Source organism: Chelonia mydas, chromosome 25 (assembly GCF_015237465.2).
Source record: "Chelonia mydas isolate rCheMyd1 chromosome 25, rCheMyd1.pri.v2, whole genome shotgun sequence".
Lineage (NCBI taxonomy): Eukaryota > Metazoa > Chordata > Testudines > Cheloniidae > Chelonia > Chelonia mydas.
The window spans coordinates 13,558,785-13,571,129 of NC_057858.1; the positions used below are offsets into that span (position 1 = coordinate 13,558,785).

Sequence of the window (12,345 nt, forward strand, 5' to 3'; positions counted from 1 at the left end):
TTCCAATTACCAACTCTACGAATACTAACGTGGCTCTTGTCAACTTGAGCAGTAGCTCTCAACCTTTCCAGACTACTGTACCTCTTTCAGGAGTCTGATATGTCTTGCATACCGCAGCTTTCACTTCATGTAAACTACTTGCTTACAAAAGACCTAAAAAGACAAGTGTCACAGTACACTACTACTGAAAAATTGCTTACTCTCTTACCATCTATCAGTTAGAATAGAAATTGTACTCAAATTATAGTGCTCTGTACACTGAAAAGAAGTAATTGTAAGACATTTGTTTGTACTGACTTTGCAAGTGCTTTTTTTGGAGTAGCCTGTCCTAAAACTAGGCACCTATCTAGATGAGTTGATGTACTCCCTCAAATACAGTTCTCAAACTGGGGTCCGAGGCCCCCTGGGGGGGGCTGCCAAATAGGGCCAGCTTTAGACTCACTAGGGCTCAGGACAAAAAGCTAAAGCCCTGCCACCCTGAGCCCCACCACCACCAGCAGGGCTTGACGGTGAAGCCTGAGCAGCTTAGCTTTGCGGAGGGCCCAGGCAGTTGCCATGCTTGCTACCCTCTGTCAGCTCTGGCTTTTATATGCAGAAAACCAGTTGTAGTAGCACAGGTGGGCCCTGGAGTTTTTAGGGGGGGCTCAAAGAAAAAGGTTGAGAACCTGCCCTAGAAGACCTCTGCATACTCACAGGACTGTGTGTATCCCTGGTTGAGAAACACTGAACTATGCTCCAATACTTCATCCTTCTCACACAAATAACTCTACCATTTTGTATACCCTTTCACCAAACTGTACCTAGAACTTCTTGCTGTAATGATAGAGCAGAATTAAATAGTTGGGGAATCTGAAAAGGGTGTATGGTTTAGGTAAAGCCTAATACATTGAAAGGCATGTGCTTTGAATGCTATGAATTCTACAGAAAAGTCTCTAAAGTACTGACAAGCAATGCTAATAAGAATAAGGACAAATGCAAAATACTCCACTTAGGAAGAAACAATCAGGTGCGCATGCACAAAATGGGAAATGACTGCCTAGGAAGGAATACTGCAGAAAGGGATGTGACGTCCATAGTGGCTCACAAGCTAAATATGAGTCAACATTGTAACACTGTTGCAAAAAAGGAAACATTATTCTGGGCTGGATTAGCAAGAGTGTTGTAAACCAGACACAAGAAGTAATTCTTCCGCTCTACTCCATACTGATTAGGCCTCAACTGGAGTACTGTCCAGTTCTGGATGCCACATTTCAGGAAAGATGTGGACAAATTGGTGAAAGTCCAGAGAAGAGCAACAAAAAGGAGTGAAGGTCTAGAAAACATGATTTATGAGGGAAGATTGAAAAAATTGGGGTTTTAGTCTGGAGAAGACTGAGGGGGCACATGCTAACAACAAGGACCACATCCTGTATGGATTCAGAGTAGCAGTCGTGTTAGTCTGTATTCGCAAAAAGGCGGATTTGTGGCACCTCAGAGACTAACAAATTTATCTGAGCATAACCTTTCGTGAGCTACAGCTCACTTCATCGGTATGCATCTGATGAAGTGAGCTGTAGCTCACGAAAGCTTATGCTCAAATTTGTTAGTCTCTAAGGTGCCACAAGTACTCCTTTTTTCTTTTTATCCTGTATGGAGGTTCTTTATTGCTGCTTTTGAGGCCAGTAATGAACATTTCCACCTGAATGCATTGTTCTTTGTTGAACACTTTGTACTCAAAGATTTAATTTTTCAGAGAAATGTCCATTCATAATCCACTAACAATCCAGCATTTATGCACCTGTGTTCAGAGATTTGGGATGTAAATAGAGAACCTGATCCTGCAATAGAAAATCTGGGAGAGCTGGCAATTGGAGCTCCCACTCTTACAGGCAAGTGCTCTGAGAGCCATATGAATATATCCAAGCTGGAGCTACAATCATCGCATGGGCCTTATCCTTTTTTGTTCTTTGTGATCCTTTGAATATGAAGTAATGGAGAAAAGATACACACAATACTGTCAGGAATCCATAGTTCTTGCCAGGTCTGGAGCAAAAGTGACTGTACTTTGCATCCTCTTTCATGAGGAAGAAGCTCCATTTGTGGGTTACTCCATCCCTAGAAGAAAGACATAACGGTAGTGTCCTTGAGGGACTGAGTGGGCTGGTTGGTGTATTTCCTTGCTGAAATGTCTTTTTTCAGCAACATGAAGAAGCAGAGGCAATGTTGGCCCTGCACTGCAGACACCATGCCTAAAACCTTGACCATCTCCTGACAAGACTAATGTACTCCCCCGCCTATGACTGATGTAGCAAATGACGCTGGACTGATCTGCTCCTGACTTGAAAGAGGCTTTGAAAGTCCATCAGATTGTATGGTTTCAATACACTTGTGAAATTTTGACTCAGGATCTCACTTTGAATTGAAATTGTTCAGATGTGATCCCTTACAGGCTCCGAGTATGTCACCAGTGAGTGTCCTGAATCTTTAGGACATAGTTGCTATTCATTCCATGCTGGCATTGTTGCTAGTACATTATCCTTAACCAGACCTGCAAAAGCCTCCATTAAAGTCTAGCAGTCTGTCATATAGGGTGCAGGAAGGCATATCTCCTGAAGGACCTTGCTGTATTGTGACTGGTATCTCACAAGCTATTGATTTCTGAATATCTTGGAGTGTGTGTGGGGGTGGGGGGAATATGTTTCTTTTGGGGGTTTGGAAGGTAAGTGGACTTGTATATATGGAATGAAGAACTGCTCCTAAACTGTGTTGAGGTGGTCCTAGGATTTATGTTCAATCCAAGGGCACCCTGGATCCTTAGTAGAGATGATCTGTGGCAGCAGCTAGCCACGTTTGCCCATAGAGAGTCCAAAGAAAGCACTCTGTACTTGTCAAGAGTTCTGGCCATTCAGAACATTAGATCTGGTGAAAATGGGTGTCCTATCTGTAGAAATCCCAAGAAATGCAGTCAGAGGTAACTCAATTTTCTTCTTTCTTCTGGAGTTCTTTGAATACAATGACTTTGAACAAGGCATCAAGCTTTCTTCTTTTGCTAAAAACATTGCTGGCTACAGGCAGTTTGGCTCCTCAGACTGCACATGTAAAGTATTCTTCTGATGTAGGGATTAAAAACCATACACCATAAAACAGGACATTAATCTGAGCAGTGGAATTATTGGTTAGTGACAGGCATAAGTGTCAAGCAAGATGGGGACAATCTGCACCCAGACTTCCTATTGGGATCATTCTTTTAATGCTACACAGATAAAAGTAGCAAGATGAAAAATACAAGGATAACCTTACAGTAAGTTAGACCCAGAACTAAAGTCAAGCGTGGAAGTCTTGCAACAATGCAGAATAACTAGTACAACTCTACATTTGTCAGTGCCTTTTAAGGCACAACTAAAGAGGGAGGGACTTTCTGACAATGACAGGGAATTGAGGAATGGTTATCATGTAGTTCCTTTTCTATCCTTGAATATTCAAAGTTATGAAGGGGCATATGCAAGGCCTCAACTATCTCTGCTTTTTAGAAGGTTTAGACTAGATATCAACATTGCAAACACATCCCAAGTAGGGTGACCAGACAGCAAGTGTGAAAAATCAGGACGGGGGTGGGGGGTAATAGGAGCCTATATAAGAAAAAGCCCCAAATATCGGGACATCTGGTCACCCTACTCCTAAGGGAGAATACCTTCTCACAGATAGCATCACTTAACCTCGATTTAAAGTCATAGCAATGAGTGTGTAGTTCTGTTGATGCGAGATCTGGGTTCTGTCTTTCACTTCCTATATTGTTTTGGGTCAATCACATAACGTATCTGTTTCCCCACTTGTAAAATGGGAGTATATTTTCCCATTGGGGCAGGCTTCAATAACAAATTGTAAAGAGCAGAGAGTTAGCGAGTGTACACAACTCAAACTTCTAGTTTCCTCAACCATCTGTACATCCCCCTAGGCTAAAAGGGGCATCTTGGTTGAGAAGCTGGCAATGTCTACTTGCTGCAGCTACTTCTACTAGAACCTTTGTTTCCTAGGGACATTAGGAAAAGGTTCTTAATCAGTATGGAGTACCTGGGAGACTGAGTTGGATGCAATTATCTTTTCTATGCATCTGGAATCAAACCTCCTTTTAAAATACACAGCAACAGAGCTTAACAAAAAAATGGACATGTCAAATCAAAACCAGTTTCTTCCAGGATAAAGCTGTGCACTGATCCTTAGGGAATACTATTTCCTTGTCTGACTTCAACCTCCAAACTATTCTGGATATAAGACTCTAAAAAAAATAAGTAGTGGGAGAAGAAAAATATCCTTCTGCTCTCCTCTCTGCTTGGACCTTTTTTACTCTCATTTCTCTAAAACCATCTTCAGCTAGAGACCAAGCACAAAGCACTTTCAAGACCAAAAGTGAAAGCTTCAAAAAGTTGTGACTGAAAACAAGGCATTAGATTAGAACTATGATCTAACTAAAGAGGGTCATGTCCACATTGTAAGAGGGTGCACTACAGACACTTGTGGACTTATTATAAAAATCCTCTCTTTGTTTGTCTGATTTTGAGCAAACAAGTTTTTTTTAAAAGTAATTACAATCATGTCAGTGTCTCTCAAGCCATGCGCTCCTGTCTTAGATGGGAAAGGTGACTAAGAGCTTCTGATAAGCTGTTTAGTTAGAGCATATTTAAAACAAACTAATATTTTTAAAGATGAAGACACTGCTTCCTTTGACTTTTCCCAGTTAACTCTTCCTTTAATGTTGAAAAGTTACCATGAATGCACAGTGAATATTTTCTATAAATATGTAAGGTCCAAAGTGTATTATAATAAAATTGACATTGCATATTCTCAAGGATAGTTGTGAGTCTACCCAACATTTTTATATAAGCACTTCACAAACAACATATACATAAGAATTTCCCCTGAAAGTGGAATAGACTGTCTAACAGAGCACAGCAATTCTATACAAGTTTTGGCCAGGAAGAGAGGAAGAATACTGTACCCAGCTGAAACTACAGGTGGACTTTGGTAAACAGATTGTAATTACCCAAGTTGAAACTTGGCCAGGACACCAAAGCCAAACACCCCTACTGCTGCAATAAAAAGTGTCAGGGAATTTGCACATATGTGATCAGAATCTCTAATTTACATCACAGCCCAAAGATGATACCTCCAATAACAAACTACCCCTAATAGGACGGTGAGGTGTTGGCTGTGAGAGAAGAGTGCCACGTACTGCATCATCAAATCCTACAGTACCCTTGTTTTTTTTCTCGGATAGGAGGGAAGCTCTTACCACACAGGTCTTATCCTGAATCTGTAAAGGGCATAAATCGTGCAACAGGAAGACGTTACAAGACAATCAAATTCTATGGTTCCAGTGTTCTCCTGAATGGATAAATTCTATACTTGTTTAATAATTCCAAAAAAGGACAGCAGAGCTCTTATCTGGGTCTCTAGAGATTTAACATCCTTGGCATTGTATCCAGAAGGAAGGAAATTTCTCACTTCCCCAGCTATTTCGGTTATATAAAATCAATTGTTGGATAGCTAACAGGTCCATGAATATGAATTGAAGTGATTACACTTGGACTTAGATGGTTGTTAAGTTATTGCTCATGTATATAAATAAGCAACTCTATCAGTAAATATACACATGTAAATTATTGCTAGGTCTCCATAGCCCTTTTATATATCCAAGAATTCTTCTAAAAATTGACACTTGTTGTTAGATAAAGACTCACTCAACTTTGTATTGGCATCATAATTGATAAGTGCCAAAACTCTGTTATATGATAGTGGCAGCAGCATGACAGGTTCAAGAAATTTGGGCCTTTTGAAGTTACGTGTTTGGAGAAGGGAGGCCCAAGATTGTGTGACTACTCCACCACCTACCTCAAACTTTCATGCTTTGTCATCTAGGAGAGTGAGGTTCAGCTTCAAGAAAAATGGGGAAAATAGGGAATGTATCAAGAAATAGTGGAATAAAAGACAGAGGTTACTGTTAAATAAAGAAAATCTTGCAACATGCCCCAGCAAGAATAGTAATAAAGGTGGAGACATCCTGATGATCTAGTAGGTTCAAGTTGCTATCAAACAGCTGTTAGCACAAAGCCACTGATTCTATATGCAGCAAAGAAGCAAATGCACTAGACCCCATACTAGCATTTCAACCTGTCACTAGCAGGGCACTCCTCCACCCCAATTACCCATGTGCCTCTGCTGTTGCAGCTTTGGCAGCAATTGTCTGAATCGGCCTTAAACAACAGAATTCTAAAGGATGAATTGATGCCATGGCTGACTTATGTAGCTAATGTTCTAAAATGAAACTGTAATAAAGGCAGACAAATTGAAGTTCTGGTTCCATGTGTGCTCTGTTCTGTTTCTGGGGGAGTGTTCACTATAAGCATGTTTCACACCTGATCTTAATTTGCTGACTTTCCCTAATCTAGAAACCTGTCTTACTAAAAACTACAATTCAAGAAGTGAAAAGCATGAAGTCTTCAGTTAAAGTAAATGTAAAAGTGAATATGAGGGAAAGTGCTCCTCCAACTCCAACACAACCCCAAGTCACGCTAACCATCCTTTTAATCAAGTTGGGTTGTCCGATTGTGTTGATGTGGCTCTGGCACTTAGCGGGGGCCAACACAAAATTTTTGTTTCCTTATTCTGAGGGCAAGCTAATGGCAATGCAATGCACAGTGGTGCAAGCAGGTAAACTTTTGTCCCAACACTGGTACTTCTGTGGGTTCAAGGAACCTTTGAGGAAGGACACCTCCAGCTACTCTTGTACAATTAGCCCCTGTTTGCATTAGCAGATACCTGCAGCTATTCTTCTCAACTGTCCTCATCCCTCTTGCATTGGCTTGGAACAGTGTTGGTGGGCTTTGCAGAAAAGTATATCCAGCCTTCCTCAGTGGGAGAGAGGAGTGCAAAGTGGACCTGTAAAGGGATATTATTCTTAGAAAGTGTGACCCTCACCACTGCCCCATGGATGCCACATCCATTTAGCTTTTTAATGTACCAAGACTGTGAGATGAGATACTCTTGATCAGGCCAAAAATGTGAAAGAGAGGTCAATAGTAAAAAAAAAAAAAAAACCCTACCCTTCATTGCACTCTTATTTAGGAGAAAAAAAGATTGAATCCTGGTATCCTATAAGGGAATGGAGAGCACCTCCCCCGGCCAGGCTCAAGTACATTTTTGTTTCGAGTTTTTTTTCCTGAGGGATTCCTTCCTTTTCTCTTTTTCTTTCTTCCTCACTCTAGGCCACAATGCTCTGTGCAGACACTTCTTACTACTAAGTAGTGTTGGTTGTGAAGTCCATCAATACTTCTCAAAGTTTGAGGCAGAGATGAATCAATCACAAGTGCAAGTTACTTCTCTTTAGGTAAGATTAGTAATGCTAGTCCATGTTGGTCTAGTGAGCAAGAAACCTGAATTCTGATTCCACTGCATGATGCTGCTACTAAACATTTTTAGTATTGTCAAAATCCCACTGCACCTTTAAGATTGATCAAAATTAGACCCAAGGTCCATTTAACATGCCCCCACCCTTACTTTTTTTAATTTCCTACCAGCCTTTGGAAATGGGACTTAACTGACTCCCTAAGTTCAAGCACAAGAAGGCACTAGAGTCCAATGCACCTGAGCTCTACTGAAAGAGGCGCAAAAGATTCCAGGTTATTCCCAAATCTAGCACTGCCCTTTAATTTTTGCTGCAATAAAGAGGCTAAAGTGTTTTTTTACATAATGTACATGTAGCTTAAGAGGTTTAGGCTTTGTAGTGTCAGGAACTGTACTCTACTAGATAAAAGCTAATTCACATCTTTCAAGTGGCTTTTCAGAAATAGGGGAAATACATTATGTACAAATATATATGAGTTACTTGCTTGGTTTAAAAAAAGTTTCAGTTTCAGAGGCAGAGAGAAATGTTTTGCCATCTGAAAGTGGCAGCAGCAGTTAAATAAATCTACTATAGTGTAAGGTAGATTAACTGGTTACTATTTGGAACGTGTGTGTTATTTTTCACACTTGCATGCCATGAGATTGTCTCAAAACTCTCCAAAAATTCATCATGGTACGAGAAGAGAGGTTAGAATGGAAATTGAACCTAAACCTTAAAAAGGGACACTGTCCAATTGGAAAAAGTGACATTTTTATTAAACCGTTGCCCCTACTGTTGCAAATGACACTAAAATTACTAAAAAGTTTGTGGTTGTGGTGGTGGTGGTGGTGGGGGGGGGGGGGGGGGGATTCATAGAATATCAGGGTTAGAAGGGACTTCAGGAGGTCATCTAGTCCAACCCCTTGCTCAAAGCAGGACCAATCCCCAACTAAATCATCCCAGCCAGGGATTAAGTATTTTCAGTTTATTTTGTGCCTTTGAAAGCACTTTGTATACAATACATTTGATTAATCCTTTGTATAATCAATTTCTCCTTTTCTAACTATATAAACTGAAGAAACTTCAATAAATATCACTGGAGTAGAAAAACAGTTATACTTTTTTCTTAAAGGATTTTTTTTTTTTAATTCAGGATATGCAGTTTAAACAATGCTCACTCAGAAAACAGGACTAGTCATTTTCAAATATTCAAGATGAGTGTTCTTTTAACTATAGCACCTGCTACAATATGCATCACAGAAAAAGATGTACATGTATGTAAGTATACAGACTGCATATACAGACCAAAAGTCATTTGTTATAAAGTGACAAACAAAACGCTGAGTTGACATCAATGCTAGGGTTAAACTGAAAACTATCACCTGAGCACAACCCTTCTACCCCTTTCTGAGTTGGCACCCAAAACAGCTCCATTTTGTCCTCACTAGCTTTACCCTACGCTATTCTGGGGAGAAATGTTGTTCTGCTACAAGGACAGGGAATAGAAGGAAAAAATACAAGACAGAAAATTAATAATTTTTTTTTTTTAAAAAAAGCAACCTATAAACATTCTCCTAACCATAGCTGAGGGGTGAGAAGGTGGTAGACCACAGACACAATATAACTTTATTTTGTATAGAATTTGTCTTGTATACATATTGTATCACCCCCAAAGGTATTAGAGAGATACACACCAGCAGAAAGTAGAAAAATTAAGACTGATAGTGGCAAAGGAATAAGAGAGATGTTGTCAGATTAGAGGAGGGAAATTAACCCATTTTTTCACTAGATGGATACTTAAGTGCAGTTACCCATCTTTGGCAACAGCCCCACAAAAACACATCCATCTTAAACCCCATCATGAGCTCATCCCATCTGGCACTCCTCAACACACAACCAGTATTTTGCAGGTACTTTCTTCAAGTGGCCTCATATTGCCTGCATTCACCCTTCTTAAGCTTTTGTATGGGTCATGCAAGTCTGTCCATACCATGCCACTTTCCGCAAACCTCACTTTCCCAAACATGCCACAGAAGCCTGTGCCAGTCTCATTACCCTGAAAAGTGCCCTCCATTTTCAGCATCCACCCTTCTCTTCCCATATCATAAATCTTCCCTCTGGCATGTCCTCCTACTCAATCTCACTTTGCTGCTGACTGTGACCCTCTCCGAAACCACAGCCTTATCCCCAAAGTTCTTCGCAAGATGCCCATCTTTGGCACATATACTGCCCCCAACCATGTCTCTGGCACCAATGATCTGTCTTTACCTCTGCTGGCTGTGTCCCTCGGGCAACTCCCAGGATGCACCCTTACCTCCTCCCTGCCACTGCCACCCCCAGCTTTGCCCACGTCCCTGGTACTTCCTGAGCTCTGTTCTCCCTTGAAATGCCTCTCTGCCCAGTTCTGGGGCTTCCTTAGGCCGATCTTCCCAGAATTCCCGCCACCCTTCTCCCAGCCCCCACTCCTGGAGCCCTGGCTCCCTCAGAACCGACCCCACCCCCAGCACTCGGCCTCCTGAGTGCCCTTCCCTCCCCCTCCCCCTCCTCTTCCCTCCGCTCTTCCTGGTTCCCTGAGCACAGCACTTCCTCAGGCCTGGCCCCCGCCCCGTCCCTTTCCTCGGGCCTGGCCGGCCCCCCTCTTGGCTTTAACCCACCGCTCTCCTCAGCCTCGGGGCCCGCCTTTTCTTTCGCCCCCCCCCCTCCTCAGGCCTGTCCCCACATCCTGGTGCTCCGCTCCCTCATCGCTGCCCCCCGGTATCCCATGGCCCCAGACCGGCCCCCCTGCCGCTCCCTCCGCTCCAACGCTCCCCTTTCCTCAGCCCTGGGCACCCCCTTTCCCTCAGCCCGGCCCCCCTTTCCCGTCGCGCCCGCGCCCCGCGCCCCACAAGTTGCTGGGGGTGGGGGATGCCACTCACTCTCCTCAGCCCCCTCAGAGCCGCCTCCTCCTCCTCAGCGGGGCCCGGGCCGGACTGGGGCCGTGGGGGGAGGGGAGGCGGCTCCCTCAGGTGGCCACTGACAGGAGGAGGGAGGAGGAGGAGGGGGCTGCGCGCGCAGGGAGACCCGCCTCGCGCCGGGTTCCCTCCCCCTGCGCCGCGCGCCACCGGCGGCGCGGGACTCACAGGGTGGCGCGCGCGCTACCAACCGTCACCTCCTCAGGACGCTTTTCCCGCCCACACCAGTTGCTAGGCAGATTTTACTGACTGCCCCTCTGCCTCTCCCTGGAGAAATTTGACAGCTACGACAGCCAATAAAGAGGCAAGATTATAATCCCGCCAACCAACCAGCTAGGGATGGGGGGCGCGTAAGCGTCGGGGGGGGGGGGGAGAAAAGGACGGCCTCCCGGTAGATGGTGATCGACAGCCAAATCAGCCAATGAACAAACCCGGAAGCGGATAGCGGCTCAAAAGAAGGGGGGGGCTTCGTTTTAAAAGGGGCGGGACTGGCGATGTTTAATCCTCGTAGGCCACTATGGAGGAGGGGGTTGTTGGGGTGGGGGGCAGGGAGGACAGGGCACAAGGGGATGTGGGGGGGCAGGGCAGGGGGGCGGCGATGGGGGCGGGGAGGTCAGGGCAGGAGGCAGGATGGGGGGGTTGGGCACTGGAGGGTGGCTGGCTGTGATGGGGGGGTGTTGGGGCAGTGGGGGGAAGAGGATGGGTTGCATGGGGGGAATGGGGAGCAAAGGTGGCGGGCAGGGAGGACAGGACACACGGGGCGTTGGGTGACGATGGGGAACAGGGTGTGGAGGTGGGGGACCCGCTGTTGGGTGGGGTGGCTGGGCAGGGGTGGGGGACAGTGTGGAGGATGGGGGTGGGGCGGCTGGCCCGTGTTGGGGGCAGGGCAGGGAGGACCAGGCGTATGGGGGAGGGGCGGCTGGCCCGTGTTGGGGGCAGGGCAGGGAGGACCAGGCGTATGGGGGAGGGGCGGCTGGCCCGTGTTGGGGGCAGGGCAGGGAGGACCAGGCGTATGGGGGAGCGGCGGCTGGCCCGTGTTGGGGGCAGGGCAGGGAGGATGAGGCGTATGGGGGTGTTGGGTGGCTGGACAGCGTGAGGGGCTGGGAGGACAAGACGTATGGGGGTGTTGGGTGGCAATGGGGAACAGGGTGTGAAGGTGTAGGGTGGGGTGGCTGGGCAGGGGTGGGGGACAGTGTGGAGGGTGGGGGTGCTGGGGCAGGTGGGCAGTGATGGCAGAGCAGGGAGGAGAGTGGGGAGGCACATAGTGAGCTGGCTGGTCCCTACAATCTGGTTTGTCTCATTTCCAGCGATTGAATGGGCGCACCTCAAACACATTTTAAGAGGAAGCACTCTACTCTAGTGCAAGGGACATGGGGCTGGGAGTCAGGAGATTTGGATTCTGGTCCACACTCTGCCATGGTCTGGCTGTGACCCAGGTCAAATCACTTCCTCTCGCTGGGGCTCAGTTTCCAATAGGGTAAGGTTATGTTCAAATAGAACTGGATCAGAATTTGGACTCTTGGCCACCACTGTGCAGGGTTTCTAGCAATTCTTTTATATAAAGACTTCATCTTGTTTAAGGTACCATTTCTTCAAGTCCCCAGTAACTGCTAGCATGCCTTCCTTAGGCACCCTGCTGAGTGTCAGTAAGTGTAGTTGAGCATTCCTTTGGTGTCAATACCATACAACAATCACACTATCTAACCACATACACAGAAGCCTGGTCTAAAGACCATCATAAAACTCACCAGCTTCTGCTCCAACTGCAAGGCACGTTTCTTCTGTCTTCCCCAACATAAAGAGCAGCACGTACATGGAAAAAAACACAAACCTTCCCAAAACAAAACACTTTACTGAACACAGTTGTTCTCTCTGGAGAGAGGATGAGAGAACAAACCACATGTGACATATCAAGTCATGTTGCTTGGTGTGTTACTGGAAGGCACTCAGATACTACAGAGTTGAGGGCAGTATAAAGAACCCATGTAGAACAGACAGCACTGTTAATCTGAAAAATGAGTTCTGACGGACTGA

The 12,345-nt window shown here is 45.1% G+C and overlaps 1 protein-coding gene across 6 annotated transcripts in view; it reads right to left on the reverse strand.

The window, feature by feature from the left end:
• GATAD2A (GATA zinc finger domain containing 2A) overlaps nt 1-10,523 on the reverse strand; it is a 112,350-nt gene extending 101,827 nt beyond the window's left edge. For 2 of the 6 annotated variants that reach the window (XM_043535749.1, XM_037886090.2), the window contains exon 1: nt 10,276-10,522. Coding sequence is in view for 1 of the 6 variants with exons in the window: in XM_043535747.1 (XP_043391682.1) it covers nt 6,796-6,824 (29 nt within the window). In the remaining 5 variants the exon portion in view is untranslated. Of the gene's footprint in view, nt 1-6,795; nt 6,916-10,275 lie in introns of those variants that run through there. The other 4 variants (XM_043535747.1, XM_037886093.2, XM_043535744.1 and 1 more) reach the window with 4 other exon arrangements.
• Between the last annotated feature and the right edge of the window lie 1,822 nt (nt 10,524-12,345).